Here is a 23,085-nt window from a genome sequence, read left to right as displayed (position 1 = left end):
TCGGAGCAAATCTCAGTTTTATTGCTACAGCACAATTGCGGCCTTTACTGTCTGGTTTAAGTATCTGCATTTGCCAGCATGATTTATTTAACTGATAAAAGTAAAAAGAAAACATTTTCATCGTTTTCACTAACCAACTTAATTGTATTTTGTAAATGTAAAAACATTTAGAAGTTGGAAGTTGTCTACAACACACTTTAAATTGCCTGCACCTTGAGGGTTGCGGTCATATGTTTTGAAAAAAAAAAAAAAAAAAGAAGTTTTTCACAGTTTTTATTAAACTGCTATTTATCATACGTTTTACAATGGCATATTAGGGCCGAAGTAAAAAATATTTTTAAGTTTTGATTTCGAGAATAAAATCAAAATGCTTTATGAGAATAAAGTTGAAATTATTTCGAGATTAAGCGAACTGATTATAAGAATTAAGTCGAAATATTATGGTCAAAGAGTGTGCAGCCGTCACAGGCTTGTTGCTTCAGAGAAGCACGGGTCTCAGTACCTAGATCAGCACGCAAGCGCTAAGAGCAGCCTCCAATGTGCGTTACTGTGGTTATCCAATAACCCCCGATTACTTTTGGGTCGTTGTTTGTATTGTACACTTCCATCCACATGACATGACGACTAAACCTGTCAAGACAACCATTTATTGCGATGCCATACGACTTTAGTTTATCATTAGTTACGAGTCACCTGAGTGGCTGAACATCCCTCATTTTAAACTGAGGAGGTTGCTATGGCCATAATATTTCGACTTAAATCTCGAAATCATTTCGACTTTATTCTCAAAATCTAAACTTAAAAAGAATTTTCTTTAAATTGGTCCTAATACGCTGTCGTACTTTTCATATACAACACTTATGAAAAAGTCATCAATTAATTTGTACCTGTCTTTTTGCCCTGTAAAGTACATGTTCATGCACCTTTGTGCCTGGAAGTTATCAATCTATTGGCAAGTGGTATGTTTGTATTGGGTTCTGTCTTGGTTCCAGATTTTATATCACTGCTGTTCTTGAGGTCCATAATCCAACCTCAAGAAAATCTTACACGTCTTCCCCTGTTCTCCCAATTAAGCATAGCCAGTTTGTCTTTCGTTAATGGATGAGGGTATATTTGCCTGACACACACTGCCTTTGACGCATACGCAGTCCACCGACCCCTTCTTATTCGCCTATACTTAGGTGGATTTGCACATGAGGTTAGTTTAATGCATAGAGTCACACACTGATCTCTGCTTTACTCCACTTCTGTACAGCGTCTGTGACTGTACTCTCCTTACACAGGGTCGAACACTCGCACCCTTTCCAGTGGCCAATTTTTTTCTGCTGTAGGCACTGCCAATTGTGCCCACTAGAAGAGCTGGGTTTCAAACTCGGGGAGTTCAAAATCCCAGTGCTGGTGTGCTAGTGGAATATCCTTGGCACCCGACTTCTTAAACTGTGATTGCTTTGATCTTTTCCAGTCTTTCTGGACAACATTGCTACTAGCGTCTACTAAAAGTCTGCTAGCATGTTTTTGAAGGTGTCAGGCAAAAAGAGTCATGAAAAGAACATGCCTAACTTCATCCAGACAGCAACCAGAGTTGGGCCAACACAAACAATACTTACTAAGCCATCATGCAGCCCACATCATGCAGCCCATTATGTATCCCAGAGCTACAGCTTCATTACTTTGACAGATGTAAGAGTGGTATTCTCCCCATCACTCTGATTGCAAACCTCTTCATCCTCCTCTCCTTCTTCCTCATCTAGCTGGAGACTCCCAGAAGAGATGCGCATACGTGCAACAGGACCTGAATGTACTACTTTGCCCAGAGCAGGGCAGTAATAAGGATAAAAGAGGTCAGAGTCTGAGTCACTGTAACTGCTGGTGCCAAGCACACATAAAGATGTGGGTCTTTCTGGAAAAGGGACAGGACTTAGAGGAAGGTAGGTGGGTCTAGAGGGGAGCTGATGTCTTGATAAATGCGGATAGTATCCTAATGGTCGGTACTCTGAAGCGTATGCAGGAGACGCAGAAGCAAGGGTGGGTTTTTGAAATTTCACGTTTGGTTGGCTTGATGCTCGGCGAGGTAAGCCACTTTGAAAGGTGGAGTCATCACTGTAGTGCCCTGCTTCCATCCTTCCCATGTTGAGCCTTCTGTTTAACCCCACACCTAGTCTTCCGTCTGATAGGGGATGCAGTCTTGATCCTGCTAGTCCTATCCCCGAGAGACGTAACCTCTCCAGATGCTGTTGTCTCCGTGGTGGTGACAGAGAAGAAGCAGGTGAAGAGGAGCGGTCTGCTTGTCTGGGCAAACACTTTATAGGGGTCGAACTCTGACGAGCTTGTGGCAGGCGGTCCAGAGAAGTCGAAGTGTCATCTTGTACCAAGATAGGATACGTTGATAGAGGGAAAGTAGGCAGTACCGGGTGAAACTGCAAGTGCGGGCTGTTGGGATAGAGCAAGACCAGGTGTTGACTGCTAGGGGACTGACGTCTTCTCGCCCCGGGCCTTTGAGACGCTCTGCCTCGACGCTCTGCCACAGATGTGGACATGGAACGCGGTTTTGAGGATGTAGCCCTGTTTGAGAAGGCAGCGTGTTGTGACAGGGAGCAGGATTGCCCAAGGTCACGTGCAAAAACATCTGTGTACTGGTTAGAAACAGCAAGATGAGAAAATAGATGGCCCTTCTCGTAGAGCTGCAGAAATGCATACAGGTTTTTAGACAATTGGAAACACTTTAAAAGAGCGTTTATTCATCGTTTAATTTTGTACCTGTTTGGATACATCAGTGAGTAAATCAGGGGATGATTTACATTGCCGAGATTCATAAGCAGGTCTGCTGTGTGACCTAAAAAAACAGAAACACAATGTATACAGAATAAACAAAACAAAGACTTGGGTCAATGCAGACAATTCAAACATGCTTTAACTTCTTACCTCTCAAATGGTACATGTTTGTGCTCACCACTGCCAACACACTCTAGGAGCTGCTTTTGTGTCCTGCCGCTAAAGCAAATAAAGCAAATTTTACTTGTTCATTACTCATCTAAAGGTATATATAATATATGACATTCAACGATCAGGCATAACATTAAAACCACCTCCTTGTTTCTACACTCACTGTCCATTTTATTAGCTCCACTTACCATATAGAAGCACTTTGTAGTTCTACAGATACTGACTGTAGTCAATTTATTTCTCTACATACCTTTTTAGCCTGTTTACCCTGTTCTTCAATGGTCAGGACCACCACAGGACCACTACAGAGTAGATATTATTTGGGTGGTGGATCATTCTCAGCACTGCATTGACACTGACATGGTGGTGGTGTGTTAGTGTGTGTTGTGCTGGTATGAGTGGATTAGACACAGCAGCGCTGCTGGAGTTTTTAAATACCGTATCCAATTTATTAGACACTCCTACCTAGTTGGTCCACCTTGTAGATATAAAGTCAGAGACGATCGCTCATCTATTGCTGCTGTTTGAGCTGGTCATCTTCTTCATCAGTGGTCACAGGACCCTGCCCACGGGGCGCTGTTGGCTGGTTATTTTTGGTTGGTGGACTATTCTCAGTCCAGCAGTGACAGTGAGGTGTTTAAAAACTCCATCAGCATCCACCACCCAAATAATACCTGCTCTGTGGGGGTCCTCTGGGGGTCCTGACCATTGCATGCAGAGAAACAGATGGACTACAGTCAGTAATTGTAGAACTACAAAGTGCTTCTATATGGTAAGTGGAGATGATAAAATGGACAGTGAGTGTAGAAACAAGGAGGTGGTTTTAATGTTATGGCTGATCAGTGTTCGTTCTCAATTGCATTTTCCCTGAGTTGTTAGATGTACCTGTATCTGAAGCTGGAACCCTTACTGGAAAACAAGGACTTCTCATGTGGCTTGGGCTCTTCAGCTAGACGAAAGAAAGCGTGGTACTCCACACACATCTTCCAAAATGTTTTGCAGACATCTCTGCTTGCCATGGTAAACTCAACCATGTCCCTATATGAAGGCTATTACAAAAACAAAAATTCATACACTAAATTGACAGCATTCAACTGCTCCAAATACTTGTAACCACTGCCAGGTTGCTGCTGTTAGGCCCTTGAGCATGGCCCTTAACCCTCAATTGCTCAGACTGTATACTGTCACACTGCCATACTATAAGTCGCTTTGGATAAAGGTGTCTGCTAAATGCCGAAAATGTAAATGTAAGTCATATTGGGTTATTTTTATATCAGAAAATGCATTGCATTGTTCTTCCAACAAAAAGAATTACTGCATCTACAACAAGCAGGGTGAGAACTTAACTATAGTCCCATATACAGTGTATCACAAAAGTGAGTACACCCCTCACATTTCTGCAGATATTTAAGTATATCTTTTCATGGGACAACACTGACAAAATGACACTTTGAGACAATGAAAAGTAGTCTGTGTGCAGCTTATATAACAGTGTAAATTTATTCTTCCCTCAAAATAACTCAATATACAGCCATTAATGTCTAAACCACCGGCAACAAAAGTGAGTACACCCCTAAGAGACTACACCCCTAAATGTCCAAATTGAGCACTGCTTGTCATTTTCCCTCCAAAATGTCATGTGATTTGTTAGTGTTACTAGGTCTCAGGTGTGCATAGGGAGCAGGTGTGTTCAATTTAGTAGTACAGCTCTCACACTCTCTCATACTGGTCACTGAAAGTTCCAACATGGCACCTCATGGCAAAGAACTCTCTGAGGATCTTAAAAGACGAATTGTTGCGCTACATGAAGATGGCCAAGGCTACAAGAAGATTGCCAACACCCTGAAACTGAGCTGCAGCACAGTGGCCAAGATCATCCAGCATTTTAAAAGAGCAGGGTCCACTCAGAACAGACCTCGCGTTGGTCGTCCAAAGAAGCTGAGTGCACGTGCTCAGCGTCACATCCAACTGCTGTCTTTGAAAGATAGGTGCAGGAGTGCTGTCAGCATTGCTGCAGAGATTGAAAAGGTGGGGGGTCAGCCTGTCAGTGCTCAGACCATACGCCGCACACTACATCAAATTGGTCTGCATGGCTGTCACCCCAGAAGGAAGCCTCTTCTGAAGTCTCTACACAAGAAAGCCCGCAAACAGTTTGCTGAAGACATGTCAACAAAGGACATGGATTACTGGAACCATGTACTATGGTCTGATGAGACCAATATTAATTTGTTTGGTTCAGATGGTCTCAAGCATGTGTGGCGGCAATCAGGTGAGGAGTACAAAGATAAGTGTGTCATGCCTACAGTCAAGCATGGTGGTGGGAATGCCATGGTCTGGGGATGCATGAGTGCAGCAAGTGTTGGGGAGTTACATTTCATTGAGGGACACATGAACTCCAATATGTACTGTGAAATACTGAGCAGAGCATGATCCCCTCCCTCCAGAAACTGGGTCGCAGGGCAGTGTTCCAGCATGATAATGACTCCAAACACACCTCTAAGACGACCACTGCTTTATTGAAGAGGCTGAGGGTAAAGGTGATGGACTGGCCAAGCATGTCTCCAGACCTAAACCCAATAGAACATCTTTGGGGCATCCTCAAGCGGAAGGTGGAGGAGCGCAAAGTCTCGAATATCCGCCAGCTCCGTGATGTCGTCATGGAGGAGTGAAAAAGCATTCCAGTGGCAACCTGTGAAGCTCTGGTAAACTCCATGCCCAGGAGAGTTAAGGCAGTTCTGGGAAATAATGGTGGCCACACAAAATATTGACACTTCAGGAACTTTCACTAAGGGGTGTACTCACTTTTGTTGCCGGTGGTTTAGACATTAATGGCTGTATATTGAGTTATTTTGAGGGAAGAATAAATTTACACTGTTATATAAGCTGCACACAGACTACTTTTCATTGTGTCAAAGTGTCATTTTGTTAGTGTTGTCAAATGAAAAGATATACTTAAATATCTGCAGAAATGTGAGGGGTGTACTCACTTTTGTGATACACTGTAGTTCTTGTGTTTAAGTTTAAATCTATAGATCCCTGGGGCTGGTGGGTGATTCATATGGGGCATAGTTTGACTCTCCACACATTATATGGGTCATTCCTACAATTCGGTGCCTTTTGTGTCCCCAGTACTGATCATTGTATTTATTAAGTAAATTTTAAACAATACAATTTTCTAAACATCTTACTGAAGTAATTAACACTTTTCAAATACTAAACACAATGTTTTCTACCCCCCCAAAATAAAATGACTGTATACATACTGTTCTTACCTCTTAGATACCAGAGGTTTTCCCATGTCCCCAGTGCTGTACATTCTGATTTAGTGATGGATATATGAGGTTTAATCATGAAAATATCTCAGTCTTTCAATACTGTTTAAAAACTAAACCTTGGATTTTTTTTCTTTATGAGTTTCATTTTATTGCTGATTATAAGGGTTTTTCACACATCCCTCAAGTTGCTGTTCACCCTGTTATTTCTTACTACTGTCTCTTAAAATGAAGAGCTGTTTTGCATACTGACATCATATCCTGGCGTTCACATGATCTTTTTAGAGGGAAAAGAACTGTGGAAGATGAGTGGCTAACTCCTCTTTTTAATGTTGTTTTTTCCACATTTTATCCTAAAAGTCTTATATGGTCAACCAGAACATGTCCACCCTGTTACGGGATATATGAGAAAAAAATACAATTTGATCATTTTTAAAAATATCACACTAAAAAGCAGAGAATTCTTTGTCTGAATTCACTTTTACGCTAGCATGGTTTTGCTCACTTGCTAGCTAATGGCTAATTTTATGTCAGAATGTCCACCCTGTATGGTCCACCCTGTTACAGCCTAATACATAAAAGGATGGACGTCACTGTGTATATGAGGTTCATGTGTAATTTAGCTTGACCAATATTCGTTTGGCAAAGTATAACATGTCCTTTTTATAATAAAACATGAAAAACAAATTAAAACAGTGTTTCATTTTAAAATAGCTTTAAGGTCCAAAAGGCACCCAATCCCAGGAATGACCCATCTGTTTTTGTGTGAAACAGCTGCTGGTAGGTGAAGAGAAATGGTTGGTGACTGCACACGTGTTGGAGGTGGCATGTACAGATTTGCTTCTCTTTCCAGCCAAGCACAGGGTGCAGGGGCAGAAAAAATTGCAAATATGATCTAACTAAGAAAACTGGATGGAACTTGATTGGGAGAAAAAGTGGAATTTGAAAAGACATCTGAGGAAATATTACTATTAAGGCCATATTAAAAAATATATATTGGTCTTAATGGTTTCTATTAAGTCTAAAATATAAGCTGGTCTGGTTAACTAAGAGCTTGTGATAGTTCTATGAAATTCACACTTTGCTGTCCTATGTATATTGTGCCATATTTTTTTTATATAAATTATAAAGATTAACCTTTTATATTTTGTCATAAATTAGCTTTTAAGAGATCCAGGTCTAGAATCCATAATTAGCAAGCCCATGGCAAAAGTGGCAACACATTGTAGGGAGGAAATTCTGAGTGGACCCAGCTGCAAATCTTCATGCCAGCCTTTGGGCCTCTTTGAACATGAAACACACTAACAATAGCAACAAATTGGCCCAATTTGGGTTGCTTTGTTAGAACATGTGTTGTTTATCACAGTAGCCCACTGAGTGCTAGCCAGTTAAGAGAGACTTTTCTGTTCTATTCTGGTTTGCCTTTGTACACACTTGGTGACATGGTGTCTTCCACTGCTTTTCCAGTACCAACAGTTACACATTTGAGTTGCCCAGCTGCCAGCAGTCCTGTTCAGCTTCAGGTTCTTTTTTTTTTGTTCATTTATGCATTTTCTCCCTTTTTTCACCCTTTTAGCGTGTCCAATTACCCGATTGCGTCATGCTTCCTCTCCACCAATGCCGATCCCCGCTCTGATTGGGGAGAACAAAGCTGACCCATGCCCCCTCCGACATTTGGGCAGCATGCCATATGCATTTTATCACCTGCACTTTGACAAGTGCAGTGCAGCTCAGCGTTGTGTACGGAGAGACACACCCTGAGAGCACTCTTTTCTCATCTCTGTGCAGGTGCCATCAATCAGCCAGCAGAGGTCGTAATTGCACCAGTCATGGGAGAGAGACCCCATCCGGCTTAGTCCCGCCCATATCTGAACAACAGGCCAATCGTTGTTCATGTGGCCGCTCAGCCTTAGCCGGTAGGCAGAGCTGAGATTCGATACGATGTATTCGAGATCTCAGCTCTGGTTCCAGCGTGTGTTTTTACCGCTGCGCCACCTGAGCGGCCAGGTTCAGGTTCAGGTTCAGGTTCTTGATGTGGTTTATACATCTTCTCTCTTCTACCATTGTACACAACACATCTATCCACACTGAAGTGAAATTCTGTTCTGCCATGTGCTACTGTCAACATGATTGTTATTACCATTACTATACATCCTTTGTGTCTAGTTCATTACATAACTTCATATTTACTTACTCCACTTATTCCACTTGTCTGTTTACATGTGCCGTCTCTCATGTTTCCTACTTCTCAGGACTTTTTTTTAACACATACTACCCTATACAGTAATAAAAACAATCTAAATCTATGTTTCGATACTCACCCCAGCCTCTGTGTGGAGCTTGATGAGGAAGTGCCTTCTCTTAAAACTCAGCTTGCGGATCTTTGCCCAGCTGAAGGTGTTGATCTTTGTGTTTCCCTTAAAACAAGGAAGAATTCAATTAACTACGGAGAGGAAGCATGATGCAATTGCGCGCTAAAGGGGGAGAAAAAGGGGAGAAAATGCATTACAAAAAAAAGATCTGTGATGCAGATGTATGTATTATGTATGTTACCTGGAATACCAGTACACCCATGTGAGTAACAGCCAAGTTGATTCTCATGCCTTCTCCATCATTGGCAGGATGTGGTCGAATGCCATACATGTCCAGTTTCCGGGCTACCTCCAGCAAATGAACATCTGACTGGGCTGGAGTGTGACCTCTGTATACAAGTAAAATTAAGGGGTTTTTTTTTCAAATAAATTGTAATAGTATAATTCTTAATACAGTGGTACCTTGTAACTTGACGTCCCCTAAACTCAAAATCTTGATGGCCTTTGTCGAGAAATTTGTACCCTTAAACTCAGTGTTTTCTTTAAACTCGACGTGTGTGCAACTGCCACTTTGTTCAGCACTCGACTTGTGCAGTAAAATGTCATCAAAGTGCAAATATGAGACTAATCTGCATTTGTGTGGAACAACCATCAATTTCACTCTGAAGGCTTCACATGTATCTGTGTATAGCTGGATTTTCCTCACTGTTTTACTTTAAACTTGTGTTATAGCTCGGGGTGCTGAAAAAATGTAAGAATCAGCTTTTCCAAGAGTCTAAAATGCTTATCGTTAAAAAAAGCTTAACGTGACTTAATGTATTACAAGAAAGGCACAGGAACACTAATCTTCTCTTAATTATTGCTGATCATAAGTTCTCTCCACTAATGAAATTCCTCATTTATTGTTTTAGTACAATAAATCACGTTAAGTTTTGTGCACCGCCACACTCCATAGGAAATAACAGCACAGCCAGCGTAAAAGTGACTTTGTTGCTATCATGTGAATGTGCCTTTACTGAATGGAATACGGTATTCCAAGATCAAGCATCTCCACGATTAAGAAGCAAAAATTAAACAATAAGAAGTAAAGGAGTAATTTTTGTTCAATTCAATTTTTTTTCAATTGTATTTCAGTGTTTTTATATTATACTTGTGTTATTTTCAGTGTGTAAGTGTCAAACAACACCATTATTTTACATTAGCCAAAAATGTTCCACAGGACAATGGAACGCATTTACAGGTTTTCCCATACATCCTTATGGAAAAAAACCTTAAACTCAACGCCTTTTAAAGTTAACTCCCAGAACCGATGGATGAATGGATGGATGGATAGATGGATGGATGGATAGATAGATATTTTTTTAATCCCGAAGGAAATTAAGGACTGATTCATCTGACCACAATACACGTTTCTACTGTGTGTTGATCCATCCTAGATGCCTCAGAGCCCAGAGAAGTCGACGCCACTTCTGGACATGGTTAACATAAAGCTTCTTTTTTAAGTGGCATTTGTGCATGTAACTCTGTATTGTAGTGCTTGACAAAGGTTTGCCAAAATAATCCCTCACCCATGTGGTTATATCAGCTATTGTTGAGTGGCGGTTCTTGATGCAGTGCTGTCTGAGGGATCAAAGATCACGAGCATTCAGCATAAGCTTGCACCCTTGTCCTTTACGCACTGAAATTCCTCCCGATTCCTTGAATGGTTTAATGATATTATGTACTGTAGAGGGAGAAATATGCAAATCCCTTCCAATCTTTCTTTGAGATTCATTGTTTTTAAACATTTCAATCATTTTCTCACACATTTGTTGACAAACTGGAGATCCTCTTTCCAGGATGCTGCTTTTGTACCAAACCATGATTACAATCATCTGTTGACACATCATTATTTAGTTTTTTTTCATCTCATTACTAGCCCTAAATTGCCCCCATCCCAACTTTTTTTGGAAAGTGTTCCAGGCCTGAAATGCAGGAATGGATGTTTATTAATAAATGAAATGAAGTTAAGCAGACAAAACATGAAATATCTCAGGTTCAAACTGTCTGCAATCAAATAAAAGTTAAGGTAAATGTAAGGAACAATTTTTCCATACTGTCCCAACTTTTTTCTGATTTGGGGTTGTATAATTCTGTGTACTTTATTTGACAAAAAGTCAGAAAAAGTGCAAAAAGTGAGAAATTATGTTTTGTTATTATATAATTGTCTCTGAACAGAAACTTCAGACTAAGTTTATTATAGTTCTTTGTATTTGCCTAAAAACTTGTCCTGGGCTTTAACATGCACATAATTAACTAATTAACAGTAGAAAGCAATAATTACTAAATCATTAGTGGTTATAGCATATTGATGATACATTTACTGTATAAACCATAACACACTGCTCTCCCCTACTTGAAAGTAGATCAGCTGCTTTTATAAGTATCGGTGCCACTAGCGCGCCGTAGCTTAAAATGACTACATTTCCCACAAGCCACCGCGCTCATTACTGAATATGTGCGACACCTGAGCTTAGTGCTATATTAATGCGCGTTCCCAACAACCTGGTGCTGAGTCTTTGATATTCATTGATTGAGCCGGTATGGTGTCGGGTTTTCCCGAGAGGTATATTTATATATATTTATTTAGATAATTATAAGAAAAGAGATAGGAAGCGCTGGACGTTTTAAGAAAAGTAAAGGGAAAAGAAAGGAGAAGTTAGAACTTATTATCGAACGTGAGCAGTGTTGCCGAGGTGATTCGGGGGCTGTTCACGTTCATCTAGGCGAGATTTCACTGCATTTACTTCAGTGTAGCAGCGTGGTCGGGATTTTGTTTGGGAGAGCTCGTTATTTAAGTAGTAGAACTTTACTGCCAACTGTATCTTAGTGGGTAGTGGATTTAGTCCCGAGTTTGAATCCTGCTTAGTCGAAGAGAAAAATAATAATGTATTTAAACAAACGATTTCAACAGGCACATACACTGAAACTTGTATGCGAACGCCCCCTTGTGGAGGGAATAAGCTGTATTTTTTTTTTGTGTTGCCTGGGTTGCGTAAAAATAATGGACATATGGGTCGCTTTAAAAGTACAGTAGACCCTTGACTTACGAATTTAATTGGTTCCGAAGGGCTGTTCTTAATTCAAAATGTTCATTAGTTAAACCTATTTTTCCCATAAGAAATCATGTAAGGAGAATTAATTCGTGCCACCCCCTTACCTAACCTTGGTAATGGTCTTTTTCGTTATAAATACAAGTATATTTCCCCCTAAATCTTAAGTGATAGAATAGACGTTACTGTAATAAACAATAATAAACAATACACAGTAGTACTGTACATAAAACACATCACATTTCAGTACAGTACGTGTGCTGTACCATACGCTATAATAAATTTTCCTTCTTTTTTTATAAAATGTATCTATAATACATTTTCCTTCATTTCCCCAGTGTCTGTGTGGGTTTCCTCCCACAGTCCAGTTCACAAGTGTGGTAAATTGGAGATGCTAAATTGTCCAGGACTGTGTTTGATATAAACTTGTGAACTGATAAACCTTGTGTAATGAGTAACTACCGTTCCTGTCATGTGACCAAAGTGTAAAACATGACGTTAAAATCCTAATAAACAGCAGAAGTATAAAGTTTTTATGGACAAATGCAGGAATGAGAATGAATACAACTGAAAATCTCAAGTACTGATTTGGTAGAATGAAAATGTATATTGTATTTATTTGAGATTAATTTATTGGTCATGATGACTTTTTCACAGTATATTTGGTTACATAATCATAATATTCAAATGTACCCTTTTTTAATTACTTAAGGCTTTGAATTCTTTTTTTTTTTTCAATTATTATAACTAATTTTATAATTTTAATAATATGTAAACTGAATAAAATAAAAGCTATCAAGTCATCCAAAAACCTTGGGCAACATCAGTAATCAGTATACACAGCATGTGTATAAATGACTTTGGGTGTGCTGTACCTGTGTTTCTTATGAAAGCGAATTATTTTGTGGTCCAGGTACTCCTGATTAGGCACGTATTGCTTACTCTCCAGGTGATGAGCATCCATCTCGTCATCATAATCCCCAAGTTCCGCTACAGAGAAAGAAAAACAGAGGAGGATAGAAAGCGGCTTATAAACTTTATACTATATTTCGGTTTTATCCGCCTTGGGACTTATTAGACTAATAAAACCAACTGATCCAGTTTCATTGTACTGTGATTCCCAACCCTAGCCAAAGTCACTGATGAAAATGGCACACAAATGAAAACATAAAGCAGTGGCTTTTAGCCAAAAACCACAGAAAGAAAAAAACAAGCCAGAAAAAAATGCCAGTGCTTACCCTGCAATATATGAGAGACCAGTAGCGCAGCACTGTTGTCATTACAGGTGAGACTGCCGTTGCACAAATCCTGCTTTATCTGCAGGGCAAACAGATACCTAGAGACAATTATACCAAAAGTTAGCATTAAACTGCATTCCCAAAAGCTCTACAGAGTAATACTTATTTATAATACTGTGCATTAGTTGCTGCTGTTTCGAAACACTAAACACTCTTGATTTTGCTCTCAAATTCAATTTAGTTTTAGTAATTAGGTTGATTCAGGAACAATTTACAAAAAGACAGATTTACAAAACACATTAGCTTGTTACTGGTACTTGATTCTAATTTGCACCGCATTAAAACAGGCCAAAGTTCAAGGCCAAATTAACTCAACACTATCCAAGGGAAATCCAGCTGAGACTTTTTTGTCTGCAAATTAATACAGTCATTTCTGAGGCTATAGGTCCTCTTTAAACCTCAGTGAGTGCTAATCTATCTAAATGGATATATTAGCCTGTTTAAATTTCTTAAACAGTACATCATCAGCTCATTCTGGAGAGTCACAGAATATACCAGACTAACATCTAAATAGCTGCAGACATCTCTAGCCTCGGCTAATGCCAGTGTTTATGGCTACACAATATAAAAGAGAGACTAGGCAAAATTGAATTCGTTAGATGGTATCACAAAGGCATGCAGTGCTAACCAAGAAAAACAATTTGCATCTAAAATCATCTGTTGATCCCCAAACTGTACGTGAAAATATTCTATAGACATGAGAGTGAAATTTCAACCAAAGTTTTTTTTATGATGATAGTGAAGAAACGATTCCTATCAAAATAATTCTTAAGGAATAAAAGGTAATCTGTCTATATTGAGCTAAATCCAAGGATTAATGGAGCATTGCAGCATGACATCTAAAAGAGAAAAGCAAGTCTGAATGGCTGAAACTAAGGAGAATTCAAGTTCTAATGAGGCTTCATCCTAACTCGAACCCAATAGGGGATGCTATGGCAGGACCTGAATTAAGCAGTTCATGCCAGAAAACCTAACATCGTGTCTAACAACTCTAAGCAGTTCTGCAAAAAATGTTACCTAAAAGTCCTTCACTGTGTTAAAAGACTAATATTAAAATAAAGAACGTGTTCAGTTTAAAATAATTTAATGTGAGAAATATGTAATAACAGGCTTAATGGGGGGGGGGGGGGGGGGGGGGGGGGGGGGGTACTCTTACACAGCAATGTACGAGGGATCTTCAAAAAGTTTCCTCACTTTTACATTTTGGTTGGAAATGATGAGGGTGGGTGGAGGAGTAATTCGTCATGACTGAGAGACAGAGTTTATAGTCTGGATTTAGCACCATCAAAAAAGCTTTAAGGGGAAGAAGATTTTTACGTGGTGATGTAAAAGCAGCGGTGCATCAGTGGCTATGCGCTCTACCAAAAACGTTTTTTTGCTGATGGCATTAAAAAGTTGGTATGATGCTGGGAAAAATGCATCAGAAGGTGACACTGTAGAAAAGTGATGCAATTTGTTTTGAGTTAAAAAAAAAAAAAGTGCTGAAACTTTTTGAAGAACCCTCATACATGTGCATAGGTAAAGATTCTTAGACTGCTGCTTTTCTAAGAAATTAAAGCAATCTTGGTGCTTACCTGGTCAAGCCTCTCTGCAGCTGGCCTGGGTCTGGTGGGAAAAACTTGACAATATATCGGAATGCCAGATCACTGGTGTCTAACACAAAAGAGTAAATAATAGTTATTGATGATGATGATGATGATGATAAAAATTACATATGACCCAGGTATCAATTACTAATTACCCAGGTAAGTTGTTTGAGAAAAATATGTAGGTGTATCTTTGCTTTGTATTGGAACAAATCCAAAATGAAATGAAAAAACTTAAATTTTTGACTATTCCATAAAGACATTCTGACATAGATTGCACAAAATGACCACTGTGCTCCACGCCATACACAAAAAGGCCAGAATGAACATTGCAAAAATGCATGTTGACAACACAATCCTTTTGGAAGTGTGTTCTTTTGACGGATCAATTAAAATTAGAGGTAGATTACACCAACTTTGTGTTGACAGAAAAAAAATGAAGCTTTTAATCCACAGAACACCATGTCTAGTGTGAAACATTGCTTTGCTGTCTCAAGCACTGGGAGCCTTTAATCTGTGCAGTGCACCGTGGTGCCAAGGTGTTTTAAAGCAGAACACACTGTGCTCAGGATAATGATTCGGAACACACATCAGAATGGAAGAGAAGAAAGTGGCCTGCAATCTGCAATCTGAATCCTATTAAACATCTGTGGAAAGAGCCAACCTCCAGTTGGACGTCAGCACCTCTCAAACTTCAATAAGTGGAAAGATAGTGTAAGGGGTCGGTCCATGCTGCCGGTCACCAGCAGGGGGCCTGGGCGGCGCAGTAAGAAAGCAGCTGGGAGCAGCTCTCAGAACTCCATTTCCCAGAAGCCCCGGCACTGATTACTGCTAATTATTGCTGATCAGACACACCTGCTGGGGTCTGCATAAAAAGCTCACCCAAACCATGGCTCAGTGCTGCACCTTTGTAGAGGGGCAGACGGTATGGTAACAAGCAGAAAAGGTGGAAAGAAAAAAACTACAACAAACAAGTAAAAGAAAAGAGAGAAAAGAACAGAAAGCTGAAACAGAGGAAAAAAATATATAAAAGGAAAATCTGGGTGAAAGGCGTGAGCTGAACTTAAAGGGTTCAGCTCACTGTCTTTGTCTTTAGTTTCTGAGAACAGAAACATTTTAGTTAAAGGATTGTTTTCAGTCTCAAGGCTGAGGAAAGTTTTGTGTTGGACTTTATCTGCTTACTATTGTCTCACTTTAAGTACACCATTTTCAGCGTCTCCTTTGTTTGCCGTTCCCGTGTTGTTTTTTTTTTTTTTTTTTTTTTTTTTTTTTTTATTATTATTATTATTATTTTTTTTTTTTACTGCCACTTTTTGGAGTGCTTTTTCCCCCACCTGTTTTTCCACTCCCCCTGTAGAGCAGTGGTAAAGCCCTGCTCCTTGGTTCAGTGGGGGTTGCCAATTCGAATCTGGCATAAAGTACTCAACTGTGAAAGCACACAAACACTGTTCATCTCCACACCTCATACATTGTTTTCTTTGGTATAATAGTTCACATTCACTGTTTACACTAAAGTAAGTAAACCAGGAGCTCTGCTCTTGGGTTCACCCCCTGCCCCCCATCCCATAACAAAGTTTAGATTTTATTTTAATAATGTTTATTCATAAATAAAGTTACGTTTCTGTCCTGTTCAATGTAAAATTAAGTGTTATGAATATAATATAATTAAGAGATTAGTGAACCAATATTTTTGTCCACATCTGTACTTAAATACATATTATTTGCTAAATATTCAGTCTCAAATCAACTTATATTCATACCATATACTTACTCTTGATCTGTTTTGCCAGTGGTTTCAAAAGTTCAAGCCACACCTAAAAGATAAATATTCATCATTTGTATATTTTGGTAACCATATACTGTATATATTTGAGTTAATAATTACAAAAACACTTAATAGAACAGTTTTCCACAATTACGTTCATGTTTTTTTGTTACCGTACTCTTTAACAGCAGGCTGTGTGTTTTTATATTGTGCTCACTGACTTCCTGTAGCAATGCATCCAATTTAAAACAAAGATGCATGTCTACAAAGGCAAAAATGAAGCAACCCTGACTTACCTCAAAACACTTATTAAACCTCTGTTCTGTGTCTCTTACCATTTGAGCCATGGGTCTGGCTCATCTTAATCACCTAGATTACCTCTTAGGACTAAAGGAAGACAGACATTAAGGCTCTTCACTCTACTAGCATCCAGCTGGTGGAATGAACCTCCCCTGTATCTTTAAGTCTTTTGCCATTTTAAAAAGACAAATAAAGACCCCTTAGGGTTGTTCAGCTGTCAAGACTTACTGTGGCTCAAATTGCAGATCATTTTAATACAGGTGCTGAGGAGAATGTGTCACAACACGTGTGCATCAAACCCTTCTGGGTAAGAGGCTGCATAAGTTGTAGGCTTGTCAAAGTGCCCATGTTAACTCAAGTCAACTGTCAAAAGCATCTACAATTTGCACTAAGGCACAGGAACTTGACATCAAAGCAATGAAAAAAGAGATGTCACCAAAATGCACTGTAGAATGATCCACTTCGAAAAGTACAGATGTTTAAGAATCTGTAGTGTCCTGATAGCAGATACCACAGGACCAGATGTAATTGAGGAGATCAGAGATGGATTGACGACATATTAGGCAAGTGGTCCTAATATTTTGGCTCCTCAGTGTATCTCTACCAGGGTCTTATTTGTGTTCTTGGACTACTGTCTATGAGTATTATGCTTACTAAGGAAAAAAAACAGCTTAGATGATGATGTGTTAAATAACGTTTATCATCAATATGATTATTACTGATTATGTTGCAATGGAGTAAATCAATAAAAAGCATGTTATCGTATCAGTATATAAAAGCCATATCATTTTTACCTAGTTACTTGCAACTCTATGTGATATTTTCAGCTATATCAGAAGCCACATCTCTGAAAAGCCTTCTCACAAGACTTTGAAGAAAGTATGTGGGAATTTGTGCCTATTCAGTCAAAAAAGCATTTGTATGGCTGGGCATGTTTGTATGGTTTATGTTGGTCAAGTAAGCCTCAACTGATGTTTGTTTCTTTATATAATAATATAATTTATTAACTGTTAGTAATTGTTGTGGCGAAAACACATTAATTCAATAATTAGAAGGTGTGTCCCAATACTTAGATTTCTGAGACTTATAAATAACTAGTTAGTAGACTGAACTAATTCCAAAAAGGCAAATGCATTACTCACATAGTTGCCATTACGGTGGCGAAATTCCAGGCCGAAGTACTCTTTCTCCAGGAGCTTTAGGTGACCACACACTTTATTGAAGAAGTCACAGCCAAGTATCTTTTGCTATTAAGTTGTGGAAAGAAAACAAAACAAAACACATTATTAAATACTTGCCTGTAGGTTGTTTGTTTAAAGTGGAAAACAACACTGCAGACAGGTCAGTCAGGTCAGGTCAGCACCTGCACTCATATACTGTAAAGCCATACTGTTGTAATGTGCAGAATGTACGACGGCGTATTAGGGCCCCTTTAAAGAGAAAAAAATTTTCAAGTATCAATTTAAAGATTAAAGTCAAAATGATTACGAGATTAAAGTCCAAATATTATCACCATAGCAACCTCCTTGTGTTAAAATGAGAATGTTCATGATTTGTTATACTTTCATATCGGTTTCACAAATAAAGAAATCTTCAGTCTCCTGCCACATCAGCACCAGTTTGTTATTAGTGTAAGGATGATGAAACTGCTTTGTAATAAACTGTGTTTATTTAGAAGAACGTGTGCCACTGGTAGTTGCCAGTACTTAAACCGAGCCTTATGGACTCGTACGATAAACTAAAGCCATATGGCATCGCTATAAATGGTTGCATTGACAGGTTTAGTCATCATGTCATGTGGATGGAAGTGTACAATACAAACAACGACCCAAAAATAATCGCGGGTTATTGGATAACCACACTAACACTCATTATAAGCTGCCCTCGGCGCTTGCGTGCCGATCCAGGTACTGAGACCCGTGCTTCTCTGAACTGACAAACCTACAACGGCTGCACACTCTTTGGCCAAAATATTTCGACTTTATTCTCGAAGTAATTTCAACTTTATTCTCGAAATCAAAACTTAAATTTTTTTTTCAGTGGCCCTAACATGCCGTCGTAAGAATGTGACTTAGCATTGTCTAAAAAATTCAAAAGCTAAATGTTACAATATGTTACTCCAATGTACTCAGCATTAAGAGTGCCTTTACAGACACCACCCTACCACTAGTAACAATTGGGAGCACAACATCTATTATTTTGCAAAACAATCATATGGGCTGTACCATATGTACCATTTGAGTAAGTACCATAGATTTAAAATTAATTTTAATATTATTTTACACATTTTTAAATGCCTTCATGGTCCCTCTACACAGTACCTGCTTATTAGATATGTTCCCTCAATAGCCCTCAGTTCAGCACACAGGAACATGCTGGCTGGACCAGCTAATAAGCAGAAAAGTGGAAAAGCAGCCTTGTCCTATTACAGCCCTAATGTTTAAAACTCCCCTCATGATGACCTGAGGGCTCTGGCTGATCTTGGCATATTTGAGAGGAGGGATAAGACCCACCTGTTTCGGTTTATTATAGCATTATTGTTTTTCTTCCTTTTACTGCTTCCACTTGTACTAAATGTTTCTATTTTATTCTGTTCTGTGTTGTAAATGTGGCACGGTGGCTTAGTGGGTAGCACTGTCGCCTCACAGCAAGCAGTCCGGGTCCTTTCTGTGCATAGTTTGTGTGTTCTCCCCATGTCTGCGTGGGTTTCCTCCGGGAGCTCCGGTTTCCTCCCACAGTCCAAAAACATGCAGTCAAGTTAACTGGAGACACTGAATTGCCCTATAAGTGAATTGGTGTTTGTGTGTGTATGTGTGTCTGCGTGTCTGCCCTGCGATTGACTGGCGTCCCATCCAGGGTGTTACTGCCTTGTGCCCATTAAAAAGCTGGAATAGGCTACAGCCCCCCCCCCGGCGACTTGAATAAGCGGATAAGAAAATGAATTAATGTGTTGTAATTGTTTATATTTGCTTTATTTTATTGTATTATGTATTTTCTATTTATCCAATTTTTACCTGTCAGTCATCCTCTCACTAATGCTGGTCCCTGCTCCTGATTGGAGAGGACGAGGCTGCTCCACGCCCCCTCCGACACGTGCACAGCAATCGAACATCTTATCACCTACACTTGACAGGTGCAGTGCAGTACAGCGCTGTGTACGGAGAGCCACACCCTCTACCGCACTCCTTTCCCATCTCCGTGCAGGCGCCACCAACCAGCCAGCAGAGGTCGTAATCGCACTAGTCTGAGAGAGAGTCCCCATCCGGCTTAATCCCGCCCCTATCTGAACAACAGGCCAATCGTTGTTCATGTGACCGCTCATCCTCAGCCGGCAGGCAGAGCCGAGATTCGATAAGATGTATTCGAGATCTCAGCTCTGGTGAACAGCATGCGTTTTTACCGCTTTCTATTTGTATTCGATTTTTTACAATTGATCCCGAGTCTCACAAAGAGTCGAATTGCATATGTAGAGACATGCTACGCTGCCCCATGATTTCCCCACCCCACACGTGGGTGCCTAACTCAACCAATAGTTTCTGTTAAAAACAAACCTTGTCTGGTCAATAGCCTAACTGAGCCTCAAATTTGAAAGGTCCTAGACCAGATTTTAGTTACTGTCCCAAATTTTTTGACTGATTTTTTTTTACATTCCTTAAATTACATTATGCTTGTTTTTTATTTTATTTTCTTTCACTGCCACAGGGCCACACTGAATCGCGTTTTACAAAGAAACACTGGGCGCAAGGCAGGAATACCCTGTACAATGTACCAATCCATTGGAGAGCTATTACTCCTGTACCTACTAACATTAAACGGCCTCATAAAAATAAAATATTTTTTTCTCCTTCAGTTTACACACGTCTTTTGGATAAATATTTGTTAAAACATTTTGATTAAGCTTGAGTAAACCTATTGTTTGTGGCCTATGTTATATAACCAAGTTGGCAGTTACCACCCACACACAATCAAGGGTGCAAGTGTGGCACTGAAACCCTCATTTAGGCACCAATAAAATATAGGGTTGCTATCTAATAAGCTGTGTGTGTGTGTGTGTGTGTGTGTGTGTGTGTGTGTGTGTGTGTGTGTGTGTGTGCGTGTGTTTTTGTGAAAAGTCAGGACTTGAATCAGAAAACACACCCACACTATCAGGACCTCGGCGCATGTTAGGACCTAAAATGAGGTCCTGATTTTTCTGACCACGCTATCGTGTTCAGCATGCTCTAAAACGTATCTGCTCTGAGTTTTTTTGATGTCCTAAAATTTCTCTCAGGCCTGAAACAGACTGGGGTGTGGGTGTAGCACTTTTGGCTCACGAGTGTGCACGCCAACTAGTGGACACTCGAAGAAGTTTTACCCCACTTCAAGATGGCGGCTCTTCCTGACGTCACGAAGTAACGCTTGCAATACACAGTGTTAGCAGGCTACCCCGCATTAGCATATCAGGCTATGCTTTAGCGCGAATTAAGGAAAATATAAACATAGCACAGACATATTCTTGTCTTTAAATGTGAACCAATAGACTATTAATCAAAGCAAAGAAGCGACACTAACACCAGCACTTTACTTTTATGGAAACATCAAATAAATTCATACATTAAAACACATGTACAGTATATCACTTGTGTATATCATTTTGTGTAGCCAACACACTGACATTTTGCATTTTACACACACACACACACACACACACGCGCGCGCACATATGGATATAGATCGCTCTTTATCTTTTACCTTAGTGCGGTGTGGTTTAAAATTAATTTAGGTTGAGGAGTCAACTTTAGTGATTCCAAAGGCAGGAGTCGGAATCGACTCCTGCAAACTGATACATGCTGGTGAATGGAAGTCACTGGAAGAGTCAACTCGATTGATTCAAGCGGCAGAGTCGAGAGTTGGAGTCGAATCCTAAAAACTGAATCGTTTTGGATGAAGGTGAATTTTCCCGGGAAAATGACGTCATCGTTTGTGATTTTGGGACAGTGTACTGTGTTCTCTGGTGAGTACAAACGAGTTTGTGTTTTAAATGTTTTAAAACGGCATAATTTACATTAGTGTTTCGTTTTGTTTTATTAATTACAAAGAAATATAAGGTGTTAGGACTGTTTAAAAGAGTGGAAACAGCATACTGTGTGCTCACTTAGCGTTATAGAAAGAAAGGAGAGAAAACGCTCAATGTAAAATAAAGTTATACAAACTGTGTTAAAAATGGAGGAGACAAAAATGTTGTAAAGGAATGAAGACAAAATGGTATATAGAAAGTGAGAAGGAGAATATCAGTCAGTGATGTAGGAGAGGAACATGTGGATTAAAAGGCCTGAGTAAAGCACACAGTAAGAGAAGGAACTTTAAACATGTATTTAAACTTTAAACATGTAAGTGGAACATGTACAGAGAGGGTAGTGGATTAAAGGCCTAAATAAAGCACACAGTAAAAGTTTTTTAATTTAAGGATATCTATTTTTATTTTAAATTGAAACACTATTTGAGGGTAATAGGAAATAAGGCAGGTTATAATAAATATTATAAGCATGTGCAAGAACAGGGCCTAAACCTTGCAAATTTGATGCTTAATCTTTATGCCCTGTCAGGTCTGTAATACTGTAATTTGTGTTCACTGTTTGTTCAGTAAATGTAATGCATGTTTACTGGGGTTCAGAGTGTACTTCTGTACTCACATCATCAATAAGGATAAAGGGAGGCATATTTATTTCATAATTGTACAGTACACTAAGTGGTTAGATTTATTTGGTCATGAATGAGTATGTTACAAATTATATTTTTAATGCATTTCTTTTAATTCATAGCTTCAAGTTGGATTCTGTATGGATGTACGATGTCAAGAAAAACTAGGCGAAGCCCCACAAAAGATGCTGTTGAACACATTCTTTCAGGCACAGATAAACCATGGTTTGAAGAGAGATTTATTAACGAGTATAAAGGTAGGTCTAATTTTTCTACAGTAGTTTTGCAGTATTATTTTAGTCTCTTTCTTTTAAGTACTGTTTAATCGACTAAATGATATTTAAACAGTTTTTTTCTTAGAGTAAATAATGTTTGTTTTTTATGCTAGGCAGGGGAGTATTTGCCCTTGTGCTTATTGAAAAAGGAAGCTTTGTCCTCGAATATCGGGGGGGACCTTATTTCGCAACAGGAGTCCTTTGAAAGACAAAGAAGATACTCAGAAAAACAAAATAGTCTTTTTTAAACAGTCAGTAAACGGAGGTCCTGAAAATGACTTTCTTAGACACTTTTTGGGATGAAGGCTGATTTTCTACTTCAAGTCTACAAGGTCCTGATAATGTCATTACCAGAAAGTGTGTGTGTGTCGAGTCCTGATATTGTAGCTTAGCGTATATTAAATACATTGTATTAATATTAAACCATATTTTAGTTATAAATTGTGTTTTGTGACAATAGATTGGTGTTATTAATGCTACTGTAATGTATTCATGTCTTATTTCATTCTAACTTTATAGGAAAAGACAAAAACCAGCATGTCACCTGCTGAACCTGACTGTTC

General features: G+C 39.2%; 1 protein-coding gene across 1 annotated transcript in view; it reads right to left on the bottom strand.

The window, feature by feature from the left end:
- Positions 1–1,655: 1,655 nt before the first annotated feature.
- The window catches only part of LOC134329582 (FERM domain-containing protein 7), a 39,014-nt gene continuing 17,584 nt past the window's right edge, over positions 1,656–23,085 (bottom strand). The window contains exons 2-12 of the mRNA XM_063010864.1: positions 17,711–17,815; positions 16,275–16,317; positions 14,492–14,570; positions 12,858–12,955; positions 12,495–12,609; positions 8,769–8,916; positions 8,537–8,632; positions 3,829–3,992; positions 2,923–2,991; positions 2,758–2,833; positions 1,656–2,681 (exon numbers count right to left, since the gene is read on the bottom strand). Of these exons, the coding sequence (XP_062866934.1) occupies positions 1,656–2,681; positions 2,758–2,833; positions 2,923–2,991; positions 3,829–3,992; positions 8,537–8,632; positions 8,769–8,916; positions 12,495–12,609; positions 12,858–12,955; positions 14,492–14,570; positions 16,275–16,317; positions 17,711–17,815 (2,019 nt within the window). The remainder of the gene's footprint in view (positions 2,682–2,757; positions 2,834–2,922; positions 2,992–3,828; positions 3,993–8,536; positions 8,633–8,768; positions 8,917–12,494; positions 12,610–12,857; positions 12,956–14,491; positions 14,571–16,274; positions 16,318–17,710; positions 17,816–23,085) is intronic.

This window comes from Trichomycterus rosablanca, chromosome 15 (genome assembly GCF_030014385.1).
Source record: "Trichomycterus rosablanca isolate fTriRos1 chromosome 15, fTriRos1.hap1, whole genome shotgun sequence".
Taxonomy (NCBI): domain Eukaryota; kingdom Metazoa; phylum Chordata; class Actinopteri; order Siluriformes; family Trichomycteridae; genus Trichomycterus; species Trichomycterus rosablanca.
The sequence above is the reverse complement of the archived record's forward strand: the minus strand, read 5'-3'. Positions and strand labels throughout refer to the sequence as shown.